The sequence below is a fragment of the Scyliorhinus torazame genome, chromosome 19, assembly GCF_047496885.1.
Source record: "Scyliorhinus torazame isolate Kashiwa2021f chromosome 19, sScyTor2.1, whole genome shotgun sequence".
Lineage (NCBI taxonomy): Eukaryota > Metazoa > Chordata > Chondrichthyes > Carcharhiniformes > Scyliorhinidae > Scyliorhinus > Scyliorhinus torazame.
Window position 1 is genome coordinate 124140593 of NC_092725.1, and position 23413 is coordinate 124164005.

The 23413-nt window shown below is 47.3% G+C and overlaps 1 protein-coding gene across 6 annotated transcripts in view; it reads left to right on the forward strand.

Moving 5' to 3' along the window:
* ppfia2 (PTPRF interacting protein alpha 2) overlaps positions 1 to 23413 on the forward strand; it is a 645248-nt gene that overhangs the window by 470976 nt on the left and 150859 nt on the right. For all 6 annotated transcript variants that reach the window (XM_072485153.1, XM_072485152.1, XM_072485156.1 and 3 more), the window contains 2 exons: positions 5427 to 5489; positions 20015 to 20106. In XM_072485153.1, the coding sequence (XP_072341254.1) occupies positions 5427 to 5489; positions 20015 to 20106 (155 nt within the window). The remainder of the gene's footprint in view (positions 1 to 5426; positions 5490 to 20014; positions 20107 to 23413) is intronic.

Consider the following 23413-nt stretch of genomic DNA (forward strand, 5'->3'; position numbering starts at 1 on the left):
CTCCACTGTCCCCAAATCTTCAGTGTAGCTACCACCACCGGGCTCGTGGTGTAGTTCCTCGGTGAGAACGGCAATGGGGCTGTCACCATAGCCTGCAGGCTGGTCCCCCTACAGGACGCCCTCTCTAATCTCTTCCACGCCGCTCCCTCCTCCTCTCCCATCCACTTACTCACCATTGAAATATTAGCGGCCCAATAATACTCACTTAGGCTCGGTAATGCCAGCACCCCCCATCCCTACTACGCTGTAAGAATCCCTTCCTCACTCTCGGAGTCTTCCCGGCCCAAACAAAACCCATGATGCTCTTTTCTATCCTTTTAAAAAAAGCCTTCGTGATCACCACCGGGAGGCACTGAAACACACAGAGGAATCTCGGGAGGACCACCATCTTAACCGCCTGCACCCTCCCTGCCATTGACAGTGCTACCATATCCCATCTCTTGAAATCTTCCTCCATCTGTTCCACCAACCGCGTTAAATTTAGCCTGTGCAATGTGCCCCAATTCTTAGCTATCTGGATCCCCAGGTAACGAAAGTCTCTTGTTACCTTCCTCAACGGTAGGTCTTCTATTTCTCTACTCTGCTCCCCTGGATGCACCACAAACTGCTCACTCTTCCCCATGTTCAATTTATACCCTGAAAAATCCCCAAACTCCCCAAGTATCCGCATTATTTCTGGCATCCCCTCCGCCGGATCCGCCACATATAGTAGCAGCTCATCCGCATATAAAGATACCCGGTGTTCTTCTCCTCCCCTAAGTATTCCCCTCCATCTCTTGGAACCTCTCAGCGCTATCGCCAGGGGCTCAATCGCCAGTGCAAACAGTAATGGGGACAGAGGACATCCCTGCCTTGTCCCTCTATGGAGCCGAAAATATGCCGATCCCCGTCCATTTGTGACCACACTCGCCACTGGGGCCCTATACAACAGCTGCACCCATCTAACATACCCCACTCCAAAACTAAATCTCCTCAACACCTCCCACAGATAATCCCATTCCACTCTATCAAATGCTTTCTCGGCATCCATCGCCACTACTATCTCCGTTTCACCCTCTGGTGGGGCCATCATCATTACCCCTAACAGCCTCCGTATATTCGTGTTCAGCTGTCTCCCCTTCACAAACCCAGTTTGGTCCTCGTGAACCACCCCCGGGACACATTCCTCTATTCTCATTGCCATTACCTTGGCCAGGACCTTGGCATCCACATTTAGGAGGGAAATTGGTCTGTAGGACCCGCATTGTAGCGGATCCTTTTCCTTCTTTAAGAGAAGCGATATCGTTGCTTCAGACATAGTCGGGGGCAGTTGTCCCCTTTCCTTTGCCTCGTTAAAGGTCCTCGTCAGTACCGGGGCGAGCAAGTCCAAATACTTTCTGTAAAATTCAACTGGGAATCCGTCCGGTCCCGGGGCCTTTCCCGTCTGCATGTTCCTAATTCCTTTCACCACTTCTTCTACCGTGATCTGTGCTCCCAGTCCCACCCTTTCCTGCTCTTCCACCTTGGGAATTTCCAGCCGATCCAAAAAATCCATCATTCTCTCCCTCCCATCCGGGGGTTGAGCTTCATACAATTTTTTATAAAATGTCTTGAACACTTCATTCACTCTCTCCGCCCCCCGCTCCATCTCTCCTTCCTCATCCCTCACTCCCCCTATTTCCCTCGCTGCTCCCCTTTTCCTCAATTGGTGTGCCAGCAATCTGCTCGCCTTCTCCCCATATTCATACTGTACACCCTGCGCCTTCCTCCATTGTGCCTCTGCAGTGCCTGTAGTCAGCAAGTCAAATTCCACATGCAGCCTTTGCCTTTCCCTGTACAGTCCCTCCTCCGGTGCTTCCGCATATTGTCTGTCCACCCTCAAAAGTTCTTGCAGCAACCGCTCCCGTTCCTTACTCTCCTGCTTCCCTTTATGTGCCCTTATTGATATCAGCTCCCCCCTAACCACCGCCTTCAACGCCTCCCAGACCACTCCCACCTGAACCTCCCCATTGTCATTGAGTTCCAAGTACTTTTCAATACATCCCCTCACCCTTAGGCACACCACCTCATCCGCCATTAGTCCCATGTCCATTCTCCAGGGTGGGCGCCCTCCTGTTTCCTCCCCTATCTCCAAGTCTACCCAGTGTGGGGCATGATCCGAAATGGCTATAGCCGTATATTCCGTTCCCCTCACCTTCGGGATCAATGCCCTACCCAACACAAAAAAGTCTATGCGTGAATAGACTTTATGGACATAGGAGAAAAACGAGAACTCCTTACTCCTAGGTCTACTGAATCTCCACGGGTCCACACCTCCCATCTGCTCCATAAAATCCTTAAGCACCTTGGCTGCTGCCGGCCTCCTACCAGTCCTGGACTTCGACCTATCCAGCCTTGGTTCCAACACCGTGTTAAAGTCTCCCCCCATTATCAGCTTTCCCGTCTCTAGGTCCGGGATGCGTCCTAGCATTCGCCTCATAAAGTTGGCATCATCCCAGTTCGGGGCATACACGTTTACCAAAACCACCATCTCTCCCTGTAATTTGCCACTCACCATCACGTATCTGCCCCCGTTATCCACCACTATAGTCTTTGCCTCGAACATTACCCGCTTCCCCACTAATATAGCCACCCCCCTGTTTTTCACATCCAGCCCCGAATGGAACACCTGCCCCACCCATCCTTTACGCAGCCTAACCTGGTCTATCAGTTTCAGGTGCGTTTCCTGTAACATAACCACATCTGCTTTAAGTTTCTTAAGGTGTGCGAGTACTCGTGCCCTCTTTATCGGCCCGTTGAGCCCTCTCACGTTCCACGTGATCAGCCGAGTTGGGGGGCTTCCCACCCCCCCCCCCCCCCCCCTTGCCGGTTAGCCATCATCTTTTTCCAGCTTCTCACCCAGTTCCCACGCAGCTGTATCTCCCCCAGGCGGTGCCCCCCCGCCCATCCTCTCCCGTACCCACTCCCCCCTTTCCCCAGCAGCAGCAACCCAGTAATTCCCCCCTCCCACCCCCCCCCGCTAGACCCCCCGCTAGCGTAATTACTCCCCCATGTTGCTCCCAGAAGTCAGCAAACTCTGGCTGACCTCGGCTTCCCCCTGTGACCACGGCTCGCACCGTGCGACGCCCCCTCCTTCCTGCTTCTCTATTCCCGCCATAATTATCATAGCGCGGGAACCAAGCCCGCGCCTCTCCCTCGGCCCCGCCTCCCATGGCCAACGCCCCATCTCCTCTCCCTCCCCACCTCCCCCCATCACCACCTGTGGGAGAAAGAAAAGTTACCATACCGCAGGATTAGAACATAAAACCCCTCTTCGCCGCCCCCATTCGCCCCACCACTTTGTCCAAACGTTCTTTTTCATAATCCACTCATTCCAGTTTTTCTTCTAAAATAAAAGTCCACGCTTCATCCGCCGTCTCAAAGTAGTGGTGCCTCCCTTGATATGTGACCCACAGTCTTGCCGGTTGCAGCATTCCAAATTTTATCTTCCTTTTGTGAAGTACCGCCTTGGCCCGATTAAAGCTCGCCCTCCTTCTCGCCACCTCCGCACTCCAGTCTTGATAAACGCGGATCACCGCGTTCTCCCATTTACTGCACCGAGTTTTCTTCGCCCATCTAAGGACCATTTCTCTATCCTTAAAACGGAGGAATCTCACCACTATGGCTCTGGGAGTTTCTCCTGCTCTCGGTCCTCGCGCCATCACTCGGTTTGCTCCCTCCACCTCCAACGGACCCGTCAGGGCCTCCGCTCCCATTAACGAATGCAGCATCGTGCTCACATATGCCCCGACGTCCGCCCCCTCCACACCTTCAGGAAGGCCAAGAATCCTCAGGTTGTTCCTCCTTGCGTTGTTTTCCAGTGCCTCCAACCTCTCCACACATCGTTTCTGGTGTGCCTCCTGTATCTCCGACTTGACCACCAGGCCCTGTATATCGTTCTCATTCTCGGCTGCTTTCGCCTTCACGACCCGAAGCTCCTGCTCCTGGGTCTTTTGTTCCTCCTTTAGCCCTTCGATCGCCTGTAGTATCGGGGCCAACAACTCTTTCTTCATTTCCTTTTTTATCTCCTCCACGCAGCATTTCAAGAACTCTTGTTGTTCAGGGCCCCATATGAAACTGCCACCTTCCGACGCCATCTTGGTTTTTGCTTGCCTTCCTTGCCGTTGTTCCAAAGGATCCGCTGCAATCCGGCCACTTTCCTCTCCTTTTTCCATCCGTGTCCAGGGGGAACACCCTCCTGGTTTACCGCACGGTGTTTTTAGCCGTTATAATTGCCGTTGGGGCTCCTATCAAGAGCCCAAAAGTCCGTTTCACAGGGAGCTGCCGAAACGTGCGACTCAGCTGGTCATCGCCGCACCCGGAACCCCGGATGTCATCCTTAAATAACAGAGCTACACCACCTCCCTTACCATCCACTGTGTCCTTCCGTATAGTTTGATACCCTTGGATATTTAACTCCCAGTCGTGACCATCCTTTAACCATGTTTCAGTAATGGCCACTAAATCATAGTCATTCACAATGATTTGCCCCATCAACTCACTTACCTTATTCCGTATACTATGAGCATTCAGGTAAAGCACACTTATGTTGGCTTTTATACCTCTGTTTTGAATCTTAACACCTTGATCAGTAACCTCTCCTAAGTTATTTTTCCTCTTTACTTTTCTCCTAATTTTCTTTGCTGAATCGACCTATTCTATGTACTCTGCATCTATAGCTGTACAGAATCATCTCATTTAAGAACAATGATTAATCTCATTGAATGAACACTTGTTCCAGAATTATCCAATAATAATCTTTATTGAATGCTCCCCCTTTATTTCTCGACCAGAAAATAGATTATTAAATACTCTTCTTGCTTTCAACAAAGCACAATATTCATTTTAATTATGTGGTCTCCCCATGCCTTTTCTAAAGACATTAACATAAACAAAAATTGCCAAACAAAAGTTTTCTGGTTCCATGCACCCCACAGTGTGTTTTTCCGTGGCAGAAGGTAGCCCGCCACTGGGGGCGGCGGGATCTTCTGGTCCCGCCACTGTCAATGGGATTTCCATTCCCCTCCTGCAGCGGAGGTTCACTGGCGGCAGGACCAGAAGATCCTGCTAACAAGAACAGCCAGAAAACCTCCCCCAAAGTCTACACAGGTATGAATAATACTTCAACCGCTGATGGCATTGATATGCTAACAATACCAAGGAATTTCATAATTTAAGCACCGTATTTTTAAATCATTGATCAAGAACATAGAATAAGTTCATTGGCACTCCTCGTGATGTGAAACCACAATATGTTCATCGGAGGGGGAGATCTTTTGACAATGCATCAAATGAGCTGCTTTAGAAAGTTACTATGTTGTAACTAGTGAAGTCCTTAATAGTATTATTGTTTAATCAAATTTGCCATTGTTATGTATTTTGCAAATAATTATGTTTTATTATCTTAGAACATGTTGATCCAAGAATCTGAACTATTAAGAAAGCAACTGGAAGAGTCTCTTCATGACAAGGTAACATCATAAAAAGGAAATACTTTTTAATTGAACATCATTGATATGTTGAAGTTTCAGTGGTACATTGTTAATTTAGAATTATCCTCTATTTCCATAATATTAAAAATTAAGCACTTGGGGAAAGATCCAAACAGACATGTGCAGAGCTTCTTTGCCTCTGAGCTCAACATCAACTGCAATAAGCTTCGACCAGCATTCAATTTGGGTTGGCTAGCCGCACCTCATACTAATATCACAGCAACCCAAGAGAGCAGCTGTATTGCAATGTGTAATATAATTGTAAGCTGGTGCTGCGACAAAGTTTAAGATGTGGTATAATAAGTTAAAATTAAATCTAAAATTGTTGCTGCAAAATCAACATTATGATTTAATGTTAACGTTACAGTGTATATGATTCTTTTGTTGATCATGTTGCTTATTATCATGTTTAGGATTGATATAAAGAAATTACTCATGGCTTAGGTACTAAAAGAACTCAACACGATTATTAGTTTGCAGTGGATGGTGTAATTATTTGTGAGATCAGTTCAACAAAAGGTTCCTCTCAAGCAACCTTTCTAGAAACTAAGTCAGCAAGCGAAGAAATTCATCAGGGTACTTAGTTTCAAATATTTGCAAATTTTGTTCTCAGGAGTTTATCAGAGTAAATATCTAGGTACTTTACTCAGTCATATTTGATAAGTGAGACTGAATGGCAGGGAATGTGAAAGTGTGAAGTGTCTGTCAATGGGTAGAGTGAACATGCCCAGACAATTCCAACAGATTTCTGTGGAGAACGCCGAAGACAAAGAAGGTCAACTTGAAGAAAATATTTTTTCACATAAACCAGACAAGCTATTACCTGTCTTATTTATGGGAGATTTAGGACTCTAATATGATTTCCACCACCAGAAAAAGCTATTCACTCTATCTGGCCTCGGATGATGCCAAGAGCTTATTCCAGTCATATTATCTATTCCCACCCTGAATCTTTATCACTGGATTCCCTTCCCCCTTGTACATGCATCAAGTGATGATCCATCGGAAACCGACAAATGTAATCTGCTTTAACTAATCCATGTAACAGAAAGTTCCACATTTTCAACAGAGTCTGTGCATTCTCCGGCCGGAAAGTGGAGCTGAGTCCACAAAAGATCAGCCATGATCTCATTGAATGGTGGAGCAGGCTCGAGGGGCCAGATGGCCTACTCCTGCTCCTAGTTCTTATAAGAAGATAAGAACTAGGCCCAGGAGTAGGCAGTTCAGCCAATCGAGCTTGCTCCGCCATTCATGGCTAACCCAATTTAACTTCAACTCTACTTTCCTGCCCATTCTCCATAACCCTTCAACCCACGACTAATTAAAATTCTGTCTATCTCATCAAATTTACTCAATGTTCTGACATCCACAACACTCTAGGGTAATGAATTACACAGATTCACGACCCTTGGAGAAAAGTAATTTCTCCTCATCTGTTTTAAAACTGCTACCACTTATCCTAAAACTATGACCCTCCCCCCCCGTTGAAAAATGCCCCACAAGAGAAAGCAGCCGCTCGACATCTACTTTGTCAATAACTTTTAGCATCTTATATACTTCAATTGGATCTCCTCTCATTCTTCTAAACTTCTAAACTTGAGAGAGTAGAGGCCTAAACTGCTCAATCTCTCTTCATAAGACAGACCCCTCATCTCTGGAATCAATCGTGAACCTCCTCTGAACTGCTTCAAAGACAACTACATCCCTCCTCAAATATCTTCTTAAACAACTGTGACTGCTTATTAACTGTCCTACCTTTTAGTGTTCCTGCCCAGTTCAGATCTGTCCTCATGCCTATGTACGTACCTTTGTTTAACTCCAGTTTCTCATCCTCAAACTGAATTTGAAATTCTATGATGCTTTGATCACTCTTCCCTAGAGGATCTTTAACTATGAAGTCATTAATTGGTCCTTCCTCATTACACAATACCAAATACAGAATAGCCTTCTCCCTAGTTGGTTCCAAAACATATTGCTCCAAGAAAGTCTCTAATATACTCAATGAACTCTCGCTTGAGCTACCCTTGCCAATTTGATTAATCCAGTCTACGTGCATATTAAAATAACTCATAATTATTGATGTACCTTTCTTTCAAGCCCCTCGTATTTCCTAGTGTTTATTATGCCTCACTGCGGAATTACTGTTTGGGCACCTATAGATTACTCCCACTAGGCACTTCTTTCCTTTGCTATTCCTTATTTCTTATTTCTACCCAGACTGATACCAAGTCTTGATCTCCAGTGTCTATATCATTTCTCACGACAGCACTGATCCCTTCCTTTCCTAGCAAAGCTACATCGCCTCCTTTTTCTTTCTTTCTATCCTTCTGGAATGTTGAGCTGAGTACCCTTGGATATTGAACTCCCAGACCAGGTCTCCTTGTAACCGTGTCTCAGTAATCATCACCATACCCCTTTTTCTCTATTTGCGCTGTTAGCTTATTAATTTTGTTCCTAATGCTTTGTGCTTTCACACACAAAGCCTTTAAATTTGTTCTCTTATCAAATTTCCCTCGTATGGCAGCTGCTGAGGGAGTTCTCGCTGACTTCAAGGCATTTGTACAAACCAGTTGTTCCTGGACATAGCTGCACCAGGCATTCCCTCAGGAACGTAGCTTGACTTCCAGGCTGAAGCTGGTGATGTTTGCATTCTCTCTCAGCTTGCTATTCACTATTAACATGAGACAGATGACTGAAGCTCCCTACTTAATGAGAACTAACTATATTTCATTCTTGCCAGAGGGAAGTAAAGGGAGCACGAACAGAGTTTTGCGCGGATTGCAGGCTTCCCCAAAATATATGATACGACAAACCTCACCCACGTTACTTTGTGGATGCTGCACATCAATTTTTCCCTTTTCTGGAACCAAAATGGATTCCACTCCTCAATGTCCAGAAGGTGTATGTACCTTCCCAATGACTTATCCAGATCAATGTCTGGTACTTTGGCTGCTGTCATGGTGCCTTCATTATGTGACACTATGTTGTGCCAACTGAATTTGAGTCACAACAGCAAACGAAGGAGTGATAGAAAGGATAGAAAGAATGAATGGGTAATGAGGACTATCTGCTGACTACATAGCAGATGGCTCTGGTGCACAACTTTCACACACGTACACAGCATTCATACAATGAAAGCCATGCTGCAACCACAACATATGATACAGCAGACTATTCATGTTGAGACAACACTTTTGTTGCTTGGATCCTTTGGAGGAGCACTGCAATATTTGGTGAAAGGAGTGTCAAGCTTCATGGTGGTCTGCTGTATGCTGTATAACCTCGCCAAAATGAAGGATAACTCTGGCCACCAACTATATAATGAGTGGCTGAGGAGCAGGAGAATGAAGATAAGGAGAAGTAGGAAGAGGAGAAAGGAAGTAACTTCAACCGATCTTTTCCGGCTGAGATGTCTGTGAGGAACTCAACCAAGTGTGATACCAGTAATCAATTCCCAATTCCCTGACCGTTCCTAACCTTACTTTCTCTCTGACACTGATCATCACCGCTGCGTCTGCTTGACCACGATGCAAAATTAAATGGCATAAGACCATAAGATATAGGAGCAGAATTAGGCCACTCGACCCATCGAGTCTGCTCTGCCATTCAATCATGGCTGATATTTTTCTCATCCCCATTCTCTTGCTTTCTCCCTATAACCCCTGATCCCCTTATTAATCAAGAATCTTTGTCTTAAAGACACCCAGTGATTTGGCCTCCACGGTCTTCTGCGGCAAAGAGTTCCACAGATTCACCACCCTCTGGCTGAAGAAATTCCTCCTCATTCTGTTTTAAAGGATCATCCCTTTAGCCTGAGATTGTGTGCTCTGGTTCTAGTTTTTCCTGCAAGTGGACACATCTTCTCTACATCCACTTTATCCAGGCTTCGCAGTATCCTGTACGTTTCAATAAGATCCCCCCTCATCCTCCTAAACTCCAACGAGTAGAGACCCAGAGTTCACAACCGTTCCTCATACAACAAGCTCTTCATTCCAGGGATCATTCTTGGGAACCTCCTCTGGACCCTTTCCAAGGCCAGCACATCCTTCCTTAGATACGGGGCCCAAAACTGCTCACAAGACTCAAAATGGGGTCTGACCAGAGTCTTATACAGCCTCAGAAGTACATCCTTGGTCTTGCATTCTGGCCCTCTCAACATGAATGCTAACATTACATTTGCCTTCCTAACGGCCGACTAACCTGCACATTAACCTTAAGGGAATCGTGAACAAGGACCCCCAAGTCCCTTTGTGCTTATGATTTCCTAAGCATTTCCCCATTTAGAAAATAGTCTATGCCTAAATTCCTCCTTCCAAATTGTATAACCTTACACTTTTCCACATTGTATTTCATCTGCCACTTCATTGCCCACTCTCCTAGCCTGTCCAAATCCTTCTGCAGTCCCCCCTGCTTCCTCAATACTACCTGTCCCTCTATAAATCTTTGTATCATCTGCAAACTTAGCAACAGTGTCTTCAGTTCCTTCGTCCAGATCATTAATGTATACTGTGAAAAGTTGTGGTCCCAGCACAGACCCCTGAGGGACACCACAGGCGCCGAAGGGCCTCCGCTGGCCGGCGCGAGTTGGCGCATGCCTGGGAGCGCCAGCATGTGCTGCCGTCATCCCAGCGCATGCGCAGGGGGGGGTTCATCTCCACGTAGGGCATCGCGGACTGTTACAGTTGCCAATGCGGAGGAATAGAGTGCCAAGACGGCACTGGCCCACCCATGGATCTGTGGGTCCCGATCGCGGGCCAGGCCACCGTGGGGGCACCTCCCAGGGCCAGATCCCCCCACGCCCCCCGGGACCTGGAGGCAGCCAGGTCCCGCCGGTAAGTACCTGTCGTAATTTACGCCGGTGGGACTGGCCGAAAACGGGCAGCCACTCGGTCCATCGCAGGCCAGAGAATCTCCGGGGGGCCGCTGCCAGCAGCCGCCGACCGGCGGGATTCACGCCGCACTCCAGCAATTCTTCAACCCGGCAGGGGGTCGGAGAATCCCGCCCCACTAGACACTGGCTGCCATCCTGAAAAAGATGCCTTTATCCCCACGCTCTGCCTTCTGCCAGTCAGAACTTATTTAACAGTCTCATATGCAGCACCTTGTCAAAGGCCTTCTGGAAATCTAAATAGATAACATCCACTGGTTCTCCTTTGTCTAATTTCCTTGTTACCTCCTCAAAGAACTCCAAGAGATTCGTCAGACATGACCTCCCCTTGACTAAGCCATGCTGACTCAGTCATTTTTATCATGCACTTCCAAGTACTCCGTGATTCATCTTTAATAATGGACTCTAAAATCTTACCAATGACTGAAGTCAGGCTAACCGGCCTATAATTTCCCGTCTTCTGCCTCCCTCCCTTCTTAAACAGTGGTGTTGCATTAGCCACATTCCAGTCCTTTGGGACCCTTCCTGAAAGATAACCACCAATCTCCTCAGCTATCCCTTTTAGAACCCAGGGGTGTAGTCCATCCGGGCCAGGTGGTTTATCCACCTTCAGACTGTTCCGTTTCCCCATAACCTTCTTCTTAGTGTTGGCCAGTACACTCACCTCTGCTCCCTGATTCTCCTGGAGCTCTGGCATCCTACTGGTATCTTCCACCGTAAAGACTGATGCAAAGTAACTATTCAATTCCTCTGCCATTTCTTTGTTTCCTATTATTACTTCACCAGCCACATTTTTCAGTGGTCCAATGTCTATTTTTGCCTCTCTCTTACCTTTTATATGTTGAAAAAAACTCTTCCTATCTGCTTTTATATTATTGCTAGGTTGCACTCATATTTCATCTTCTCTCCCCTTATTTCTTTTTTAATTGTCCTCTGCTCGCTTTTAAAGGATTCCCAATCCTCTGGCTTCCCACTAAGCTCGCCACTTTGTATGCTTTTTCTTTTGCATTGTCCTTGTCTTCCCTTGTCTTTTCTCTCCTTGTCTTCCTTCGTCAACCACAGAAACCTTGTCCTCCCCTTAGCATGTTTCCTCCTCCTTGGGATGAATTTCTGTGTTGCCTCCTAAATAACCCCAAAAGCTCTTGCCATTGCTGTTGCATTGTCTTCCCTGCTAGGCTCCTTTTCCAATCAATTCTGGCCAGCTCCTCCCTCATGTCTTTGTAGTTACCCTTATTTAATTGTAATACCGTTACATCTGATTCCATCTTCCCCCTCTCAAACTGCAGGGTAAATTCTATCATGTTATGGTCACTGCTCCCTAAGGATTCCTTCACCTTAGTTCCCTAATCAAGTCTGCCCCATTACACATCACCAAATCCAGAATTGCCTGTTCCCTAGTAGGCTGTCACCAGCTGCTCCAAAAAAACATCTCTCAGACATTCCACAAATTCCTTTTCTTGGGATCCACTACCAACCTGATTTTCCCGATCCACCTGCATATTGAAGTCCCCCATGATTATTGTCATATTGCCTTTTTTACATGCTTTCTCTATTTCCTGATTTATTTTCTACCTCACATCCTGACTACTACTATGAGGCCTGAACATAACTCCCATCAGGGTCTTTTTAACTTTGCGATTCCTCAATTCTACCCACAGATATTCTATGCCTTCTGATCCTATAGCACTCCTTGCTATCGATTTAACTTCATTTCCTTGCTAACAATGCAACCCAGCCCCCTTTGCCAGTCACAAAATAAATGTTTCAAACCAAATGTATAAATTCTGTCACACTCATATCTTAACTTCAAAAGGTGATGATCACATATCATCATGAAACAGCCGAAGAATGGCAATGTATTTTGGAGGACATGCATACTGCAGCAGAATTCTCCAAAGTGCATCACAATTTACAGAGTTGAAGGCCTTTTTCAAGTCAAAGAATACAATGTAGAGAGGCTCATGTTGTTCACAAAACGTTTCTTATAGTTAGCGGACTGCAAAAATCACGTTGGCCATGCCTCTTAATGGCCTTAGCCCACATTGAGATTTGGGGAGCAGCTCTTCAGCAAGTGAAAAAAGGCAATTCAGAAGGGTTCTTGTAATGATCTTTCCTGCCATGGAAAATGGGAAGATGTCTCGGTAATTTCCGCAGTTGTATTTTCCCTCTTTCTTGAAGATTGTCACAATCATGGCGTCCTTTAGATCATTCGGGACATTCTCTTCATTCCAGATTTGTAGGATAATGAAAAAATTCTGCATCCCCTGAAATCCACTGGTGCAGCCTTTGATCACCTGAAGAAATGTGTGTTTGACGATCACAACATCAAAACTGAAACCAAGCTCATGGTCTACCATGCAGTCGTGATCCCTTCATGACTGTAGATGTTGAAACATGGACAATGAATAGGAGGCACCTTAAAGCACTGGAGTCAAACTATCAATGCTACCTGCGGATGATCTAAATATTAAGTGCGAGGACAAATGCACCAACATCTGGGACGGGATTCTCCGTAATCGGCGCGATGTCCGTCGACCGGCGCCAAAAACGGCACGAATCAGTCCGGCATCACGCCGCCCCAAAGGTGCGGAATTCTCCACATCTTGAGGGGCCGAGCCCTTACCTTGAGGGGCTAGGCCCGCGCCGGAGTGATTTCCGCCCCACCGGCTGGCAGGAAAGGCCTTTGGTGCCCCGCCAGCCGGCGCAGAAATGACTTTGCGCGGAGCGTCAGCGGCCGCTCACGGCATCCCCGCGCATGCGCAGTGGAGGGGGGGGGCGGCGGCGTGAATCCCGCCGGCTGCTGAATTCTCCGGCGCCGGGGTATTGGCCGGGGAGGCAATCGCGTCGCGCCAATCAGTGGCCGCTGGCAGAGCAATTCTTTGGTCCGCAATGGGCCGAGCGATCGCCCGTTTTAGGCTGGTCCTGCTGGCGTAAATTAGACCTGGTACTTACTGGCGGGACCTGGCTCTGCCGGCAGCCTCGGGGGGCACGGGAGGGATCTGGCCCCGGGGGCGATGCCCCCACGGTGGCCTGGCCCACGATCGGGGCCCACCAATCCGCGGGCGGGCCTGTGCCGTGGGGGCACTCTTTCCCTCCGTACCGGCCTGTGTAACGGTCCGCCATGGCCGGTGTGGAGACGAACCCCCTGCGCATGTTTTGGGATGACGCCAGCACATGCTGGTGCTCCCGCGCATGCGCCAACTCACGCCGGCCAGCAGAGACCCTTCGGTGCCTGTTGGCGCGGCGCCAACCCCACCGCCGCCGGCCTAGCCCCTGAAGGTGCGGAGGTTTCCGCACCTTCCGGGCGGCCCGACGCTGGAGTGGTTCACGTCACTCCTCGGCGCCAGGACCGCCCGCCCTGCCGGGTAGGGGAGAATCCCGCCCCAGGTCTCCTTCTTCAGCTCAGTCAGGACAGACACACCAGAGAACAGAAGTAGTGCTTCAAGTCAAACCTACACAAAGGACGATGTATGGGATTGTTGGAGGTCAATCATCTCAATGACAGGACACCACTGTAGGAGTTCCTCAAAGTAGTGTCCTAGGGCCAACCATCTTCATCTGCTTTATCAATGACCTTCCTTCCAGTATAAGGTCAAAAGTGGGGGTGTTCATTGATGATTACATAATGTTCAGCACCACTCTCAACTCCACATATAGTGAAGCACCTTCCAAATGCACAACCATTGCCATCTGGAAGGACAAGGAGAGCAGATGCATGGGAACACCACCACCTGGAAATGCCTCTCCACCATCCTGACTTGAAAATCTATTGTCGTTCAATTGTCATTGGGTCAAAATCATGGAACCTCCTCCTTAACACTTTAGGTGTACATCACATGGACTGCAGTGATTCAAGAAGGTAGCACCACCACCTTCTCAAGGGTAATTAGAGATGGGAAATATTTAAGTGCTCATCGACTATTTCTTTAAATAGATATTTTTAGTTCCTGTTTTAGTTATTCCTGATTCTTTTCTTAACTTTTTTTGCGACCACATTGCCTTCTCCTTTTTGTTTATTACTTTTCAAATGCCATTTTCTTAAGATTAAATTTTACCCCATCCACCACTTTAAACATTAATTCCCTCCACTACTAGCACATTATGGTCCAAAGTGTACCATCTACAGGATTCACGGCAGCAACTTTCCAAGGCTTTTTCAACAGCACCTTCCACTCCTGCAGCCTCTACCACCTAGAAGAACAAGGGCAGCTGTAAGTTCTCCTCCAAGTTGTATATCATCCTGACTTCAAAATATACCATAGTTACTTCATCATTTCAGCATCAGAATCCTGGAACTCCCTTCCGAACAGCACTATGGCCGTTCCTTCACTACACAGCCTCAGTGGTTCAAGAAGGTGACTCACCATACCTTCTCAAATCAATAAAGAATAGGCAACAAATACTGGCCTCGCCAGCAATGACCACATACCATGAATAAAATAAATAAATGGCTCCATATTTGTCTGTGGCACCTCATTATTGGTAGCTTGTTCCAATTTGATTATTGAAATATGGTTCGCCTGAACTGTATTCACCCTTCCTTTAAATATATCCACTGTTGTCTTACCTCTTTGTTCCTCAATATTTTTCTCCATTTTGCCTTCCTTCGGTCCATCTCAATTCTCTGATATGAGGCCTTTTCCAATCTATTACTTTTCTCCTTATTCTATCTTTATCTCTCTGAGTCATTAACTCATATTGTGATCATTCAACTGTCAATGCTGTTCCACTGTTGATTTCTGCTCCATTTAATTTCCCGTTACTAGGTTTAGAACCGCTTCCACTTTGTTGGATTTTTTTACATATTGAGTCAGAAAGAGTTCTGCACACACTGAAAAAGATTCCTTTATCTTCCCCCCTTTCCCTTCCTTTCCTGCCAGTATATGCCGTAGCAGTTGAAATCACCCACAACTGGGGGGAAGTTTATAGCATCCCAGCCAGCGTATTTGAAGCAGGTGGACACACAAAATAGGGCAGATGGTTGCCCACACCTTCCTGCCCACCCACAAGCTATTCCCCATTGTATGGTGGTGGGCAACACCCGCCTTTAGACCTATTGAGGCCCTTAACTGGCCAATTAATGTCTAGTTAAGAGTCTGTTTCCACTTCTACTGCATGAATACATGGAGCTGGAGAGCTGGAGAAGAATACATGGAGCGGAAGGTAGCCAGCCTGCACTTCACCATCTCAAGTGAAAAACTGATTAGAGTTATGTCCCCGAGATATTATGCCTTCTTTGTTCCTCCCCTTCTGGCCTCCAAGACCCTCACTCTCGCTCCCTCCTCAATCAAAAACCCCAACCCACCATCCGGTATCCATGTTGTCTTCCTTCCCAGGACCCTCTGTAGTCTCAGCAGCGACCAGTATTTGAGTTCTGGTGCTGCTGGGACTACTCAACTGCCAGTCAATCTGATAGGCTGGCAGCTCTTGAAGAGGGACTTCCCTTTTCTGAAGGGGAGAATTCCCATAATTAAAATCACATGTTGGCCTGACTTTTTTTTATTCATTCATAGGATGTGGGCGTTGCAGGCTGTGACAACATTTATTGCCCTTCCCTAATTGCCCTTGGGGTAGTTAAGAGTCAACCATATTTCTGTGGATCTGGAGTCACATGTAGGCCAGACTAGGAAAGTAAGGCCAGCAGGGACATTAGTGAACCAGATGGGTTTTTAACGACAATCGTCAATGGTTTCATGGTTCATCATTCGCCTTTTAATTCCAGATTGTTATTTAATACAAATTTCACCATCTGCAGTGGTGGGATTTGAACCTGAGTGCCCAGGGCATTACTCTGGGGCTCTCGTTGACTAGTCCAGTGACAATTCCACAACACCACTGCCTCCCCTTGGGCTGGTCTACATGTGACTAAAGGTCCACAACAATGTGGTTGACTCTTAAATGCTTTCTGAAATGGCCACACAGTTGTATCAAATCACCAGAAAGTTAATAAGGAATGAAACCTGGTGAATTACCCAGCATACACCTATACACCAAAAATGACCATGGAAAACTCAGCCCTGTCTGGTTGCCAGACCCCATAAAGTCTCAGGGCATCAGGTAAAATATGGGAAAGGAAATGTTCTGCTGATTAACAATATACTACCCCACCCTCAGCTCATGAACTGAAACTCCTCCATGTTGAACACCACTTGGAGGAAGCACTGAGGGTAGCAAAGGCACAGAATGTACTCTCGATGGGGGACCAAGAGTGGATTGGTAGCACCACTACAGACCAAGATGGCTGAATCCTAAAGTACACAGCTTCTAGTCTAGGTTGGTGGCAGGTGGTGAGGGAGCCAACAAGAGGGTAAAATATACTTTATCTTATCCTCACCAACCTACCTGCATCTGTCCATGACAGTATTGGTAGGAGTAACCACCAGACAGTCCTTGTGAAGATGAAGTCCTGTCTTCATATTGAAGATACCCTCCATCCTGATGTGTGGCTCTACCACCATGCTAACTGGGATAGATTTTGAACAGAACTCGCAACTCAAGACTGGGAAACCATGAGGCACTGTGGACCATCAGCAGCAGCAGAATTGTACTCAATCACAGTTCTCCCAGTCTACCATTACCACCAAACTAGGGAATAAACCTTGCTTCAATGAAGTGTGCAGGAGGGCATGCCAGGAGCAGCACCAGGCATACCTAAAAATAAACCGTCAAACTGGTGAAGCTGCAACACAGGACTACTTGCTTGCCAAACAGCATAAGCAGCAAGCGATAGTCAAAGTGAAATGATTCTACAACCAACGGAGATCTAAACTCTGCAGCCCTGCAGCATGCAGTTGTGAATGATGGTGGGCAATTAAATAACTCACTGGAGGATGAGGCTTCACAGATGGCCCCATCCACAATAATGAGGAGACCAACATATCAGTGCAACATATAAGAGTGAAGCATTTGCAACAATGTTCAGCCAGAAACGCCAAGTATATGATTCAGCTTGGCCTCCTCCGGATGTTACCAGTATCACAGATGCCAGTCTTCAGCCAACTCAAGTCACTCCATATGATATCAAGAAATGGCTGAAGGTATTGGATACTGCAAGGGCTATGAAATGGATCAGCCAAATAAATACTGTAGTTACAAGAACAGATCAGAGACTAGGGATCCTGTTGCGAATAACTCACTTCCGGACTCCCCAAAGTCTGCCACAAGTACGATGGAATACTCTCCACTTGCCTGCTGGAGTGCAGCTCCAACAACACTCAAGCAGCCTGACACCATCCAGGACTTGATTCACACCCCATCCAGAAACATTTACTCCTTCTCCCACAAATGCACAGTGGCAGCAGTGTGTACCATCTACAAGATGCACTGCTGAAACACTCCTTAGACAGCACCATTCAATCCCACAACTACTGTCATCTTGAAGGACAAGAGCAGCAGACAGAGGGGCACACCACCATCTGGGAGCTTCCCTCCAAACCACTCACTATCCTGACTTGGGAATATATCGCTGTTTCTTGACTGTTGCTGGATCAAAATCCTGGAGCTCCCTCCCTAACAGCCCTGCGGGTGTACCTGCACCACATAGACTGCAATGGTTCAAGACATTAGATCACCCCCACATTCCCAAGGGCAATTATTGATGAACAGTAAATGCTGGCCCTGCCAGCAATGTCCACATCCCATGAATTAATCAAAAATAACCTTGTTAAGGTATCCCCAATGCTTTATTGCTACGTGTCAGCCTTTTTAAAGTCGGTCAGCTGGTAACCAACTTTGCTACCGGGGATGAGGGGGAGCAATATTCCCATCCCCCCCATAAAATTCAGCTTATGATGTTTTGTTTTTTTAATTAGCTGACATATTTTTCTTATCCATGATCGCCCCACTCTTCCCGATGGCTTCCGATTCTGTTTGATAACCACTACCTCCAAGGTCAAACCCTGTCCTCTTGGTCTTTGGCCTTCATCGACCAATTCCCCAATCTACCAATAAGACTGCCGTGCAGGTGGGAACCAATCAATGCTGCCACATTCATGCTGTGGTGTTAAAGGAGAATCCCAACATCTTCATGACCTCAAGCCACTTGTTCCCAAAGAGTCACGTCATAAAAGTACAGGCCCATGAGCTAATTATTTATGTCCACAAGATATTTACAGTATGTTAATAATTCACAAATTCTAATTAATTGTGTCAAATCTCAAGTATAGCAAAAGTTTGACTGCACCTTTCTGTTATTGGTTCAACACCTCAAACAGTAAAGCCAAGAGTATTTCCAAATTCTGAATCAAACAAATGATCACTTTGCAAAACAGTTTTTAGATTAAAGGAGGACTATCTTACCTTATAAAAGGTAAATCTCCTTTGTACTCTCTCCAGAGCAATTATGTCTTTCCTGTAATGTGGTCACCAGAACTGTGCACAAAGCTCCAGCTTTGGCTTAACCAGAGTTGTTTTATGCAGATCCATCATTACACCCCTGCTTTTGTATTAATGTCCTCACCCAATAAAGGAAAGTATTCCATATGCATTCTTGACCATCTTGTCCACCTGTCGTGCCACCTTCAAGGACTTGTGGACATGTACTTCATTGACTCTCACTTCCACAACCCCATTCAATATCTTCCCATTCATTGAGTATTCCCTTGCTTTGTTTTCCCTTCACAAATGCATCACCTCACACTTTCCCAGATTGTTTGTTGTAAAAACCCATTGGTTCACTAATATTCTTTAGAGAAGGAAATCTGTCATCCTTACCTGGTCTGGCCTACATGGACTCCAGATCCACAGCAATGTGGTTGACTCTTAATGTCACGGATGGGGAATAAATGCTGGCCCAGTCAGCAATGCCCATATCCCATGGACGAATAAAAAAAAAACTTGCCAGCTCGTTTCTCAGCCTTGTAAAATTTGTCTTCCCCCAATTTAGAACTTTTGACTCCTGTTCTATCTTTGTCCTTTTCTATAAATACTAAATAATACATAGTTAGATACTAAATCTAACTGTGTTATGGCCACTATCACCAAAATGGTCCCCTACTGCTACCTTATCCACTAGCCCAGCTTCATTTCCTAACCCAGAATTGTACCCCTTCTCATTGGGCTTGTTATTTTCTGGCTATTTTGCACCCTCTGTGTCCTTCACTGTTCATATCCCAGATATTAAATTAGTTGTGACGTCCCCAACTATTAAGGCCCTATTGTTTTTGCACTCAGATATCTGTCTACATATTTGCCCTTCCAATTCCCTTACATTTTTGGGCGGTCAATAGTATATTCCTAGCAGTGTGGCTGCCCCCTTTTTATTTCTGAGCTCAACCCACATGACCTGTTTCAATGTTTCATTCAGTATGTCATCTCTCCCCACAGCTGTACTTGATTCTTTAACCAATAATGCAACATCCCCATCTTTTTTATTCCTCTCCTGCCTGTAAACTCTACATCCAAGGATGTTGATCTGCCTTTTGTGCCCCTCCTTAAGCTAAGTTTCTGTTATGCCATAACTTCCTGCAGTTTTATGAGCATAATAAAGTTATTTGCTATAATTTTGTCATCACAAGCAAAAAAATTAAGCCCGTTATATATTATAATTTACACTTTGAAGTGTCATTAAAAACTTATGTTTTGGTGTTGAAGCCTAATTAATTATTGTTCTTTACAGGAACGACTAGCAGAAGAAGTTGAGAAATTTCACTCTGAAGTTCAACAAATGAAAATGCAATCTGTTGCTTTGTTGGACCCAGCCATGTCCAGGTAACCTAAGAATAAAATGCCAATTAATGCCAAATGCTGAGTAACTTAAAAATACCGCACCATGATATGGAATAATTAATCTACAAGGCTAATTGCTAAAAATAAAATGTGTGTCTCTTTCTTTTCATATACCTGTCTCTCACCTTGGGCTGGATTTTACCAGCCCTCTAGACAGGTTGTGATGCAGGTTGCCTCGTAAAATGCCAGGTGAAGGGGTCTGCAAGGGAACGTAAAATCTTCCTCTGCCACGGAATTTTCTCAACTGTGGGAATCTCAGCTATCTGTCTCTGGTCAGTGGATGGCAAATTAAACCAATTTATTGACCACATTCTGCCTCCGCTGCATTTTCCCGATGTCAGGAGGGGCTGCCGCCACTACCAGATAAACCATGATGGCATCCCATCAGGCTTTCAGCAGCACCGGTAGTGGCACTGAAGAGTGCACCCCTTTGAACGCTGGAGCCTGCCATGTTTGGCTCTGACAAATTACATTTTAAAAATCTGCTGTTGTTAAACAAACCTAGCTGACCTTTGAGGACATCTCAACATGGGGCACCTTCTACTTCTTCCTGTATCCATGTCTACCAGTGACACTGCCAGGGCTGCCAAAATGCAGGTTCTCTGATTGGGCTGAAGCTCTGGGAAGCGGGCTGCCATCCTCAATTGGGCAGCAGTCCCTGCAAGAGCCTCTTAATTGACCTCTGCCAGTAAAATGTTGCCCAGGTTCCCACATGCCAAATGGGCTCAAGTCCTGCTCTCCGCTGTTGTGGCATCACTAGCTATGTTTCGGAAAACTTTTGAACCATGTGTCACAGTAGTCTCTTGCGTTTAACTCTTACTTGATCCCTTTTTGAGTCTTTTACAAACTCTAAATGCATGATTCTGAAACACTTTCCTGGGGCGAAATTCTCCAGAAACGGCGCGATGTCCGCCGACTGGCGCCCAAAACGGCGCAAATTAGACGGGCATCGCGCCGCCCCAAAGGTGCGGAATGCTCCGCATCTTTGGGGGCCGAGCCCCAACCTTAAGGGGCTAGGTCGGCGCCGGACGAATTTCCGCCCCGCCAGCTGGCGGAAAAGGCCTTTGGTGCCCTGCCAGCTGGCGCGGAAATAACATCTCCGGGCGGCGCATGCGCGGGAGCGTCAGCGGCCGCTGACGGCATTCCCGTGCATGCACAGTGGAGTCTCTTCTGCCTCCGCCATGGTGGAGACCGTGGAGGAGGCGGAAGGGAAAGAGTGCCCCCACGGCACAGGCCCGCCCGCGGATCGGTGGGCCCCGATCGCGGGCCAGGCCACCGTGGGGGCACCCCCCGGGGCCAGATCGCCCCGTGTCCCCCCCAGGACCCCGGAGCCCGCCCGCGCCGCCTTGTCCCGCCGTTAAACATAGAACATAGAACATAGAAAATACAGCACAGAACAGGCCCTTCGGCCCACGATGTTGTGCCGAGCCTTTGTCCTAGATTAATCATAGATTATCATTGAATTTACAGTGCAGAAGGAGGCCATTCGGCCCTTTGAGTCTGCACCGGCTCTTGGAAAGAGCACCCTACCCAAACTCAACACCTCCACCCAACACCAAGGGCAATTTGGACATTAAGGGCAATTTATCATTGGCCAATTCACCGAACCCGCACATCTTTGGACTGTGGGAGGTGGTTTAATTTACGCCGGCGGGACAGGCATTTTAGCGGCGGGAGTTCGGCCCATCCGGACCTGAGAATCGCGCGGGGGGGGCCTGCCAACCGGCGCGGGGCGATTCCCGCCCCCGCCGAATCTCCGGTGCCGGAGACTTCGGCAACCAGCGGGGACGGGATTCACGCCAGCCCCCGCCGATTCTCCGACCCGGCGGGGGGTCGGAGAATCTCGCCCCTTGTCTATCTATTTGTTGTCAAGTCTTTCACTTATTTGTAGACTCTTCTCTACGAATATAACATTTAGTTTATTTGCTCTGTCTCTTCTGTGCATGTTTCAATTAATACTCCTGATGTACTTTAAATTCTATTTTATCAATAGACCTTTTTCCTAAGGGGTCATTATGTTTATAAGAATAGTCAATATGCATAATAGCATCACTTCAGCAACAATGTGTATGTTGTAACTGTGACCGTACCATCACATCCTACTGATGGGCAGCATGGTGCCCAACGATGCACTGTAATGTCAGGCTGCATAAGTGCATAAACATAGCAAAATAATCAAGATTTAAGCACTGGGAACATAACAGGAGGAAAACACAAGGGGCGGGATTCTGCGGGAATCGGGGGGGCGGGCAACTCCGGCGGGACGGAATGGCGTGAACCACTCCGGCGTCGGGCTGCCCCAAAGATGCGGAATCCTTCGCCCCTTCAGGGGCTATGCCCGCCCTGGAGTAGTTTGCGCCCCGCCGGCCGGTGGGAAAGGGGCTTGGAGCCACGCCAATCGGCGCCGAAGGGCCTCCACCGGCCGGAGCGTGTTAGTGCATGCGCGGGAGCGCCAGTGTGCTGGCATCATCCCCGCGCATGCGCAGAGGGCTTCATTTCCGCACCAGCAATGGCGGATTGCTACAGCCGCCGGTGCGGAACAATAGAGAGCCCCCACGGCACAGGCCCGCCTGCGGATCGGTGGGCCCCGATTGCGGGCCAGGCCACCCTGGGGGCACCTCCCAGGGCCAGATTCCCCCTGCGCCCCCCCATGAACCCCGGAGGCCGCCCGCGCCGCCAGGTCCCGCCGATAAAGACCTACTCCAATTTACGCCGGTGGGACTGGCAAAAGACGGGTGTGACTTTGGCCCATCGTGGGGCGGAGAATTCGGGCAGCCTCGGGGCCCATTGAGTCACGCCGGACTCCGCCATTCTCCGAGGCATGCGGCGCGACTCACGCCGGGCCGATTTTTGGGGGCCGGAGAATTTGGAGGACGGCGGGGGCGGGATTCACGCCGACCCCCGGCGATTCTCCGACCCGACGGGGGGTTGGAGAATCCCGCCCCAGAGCAGTGAGATAGTGATGAGTTATCGGCAGAACTAGTAAATGGGTATGGCAGCTTTATGTATTTTGTTTCATATGTTTTTCGGGTGTTGAATTTCTTGTGAGTGTATTACATCATAAATTTTATTTTTAGGAATAATTTATTTTTAGGCAATGATTGGGAAGTCAATTGACAATTCAAAATACTTTTATTATTTTGAGGAACTTAATTTGGTTGCTGTACTATTGATCATTAATTGCTTGTTTCAAGAGGTTGTAAACAATTTTAACTGACAATATTTTTGTGAAAACATATTTACTAAATAATTCATTCGAATCAAGAAGTATACTTCGATCCCTATAAAC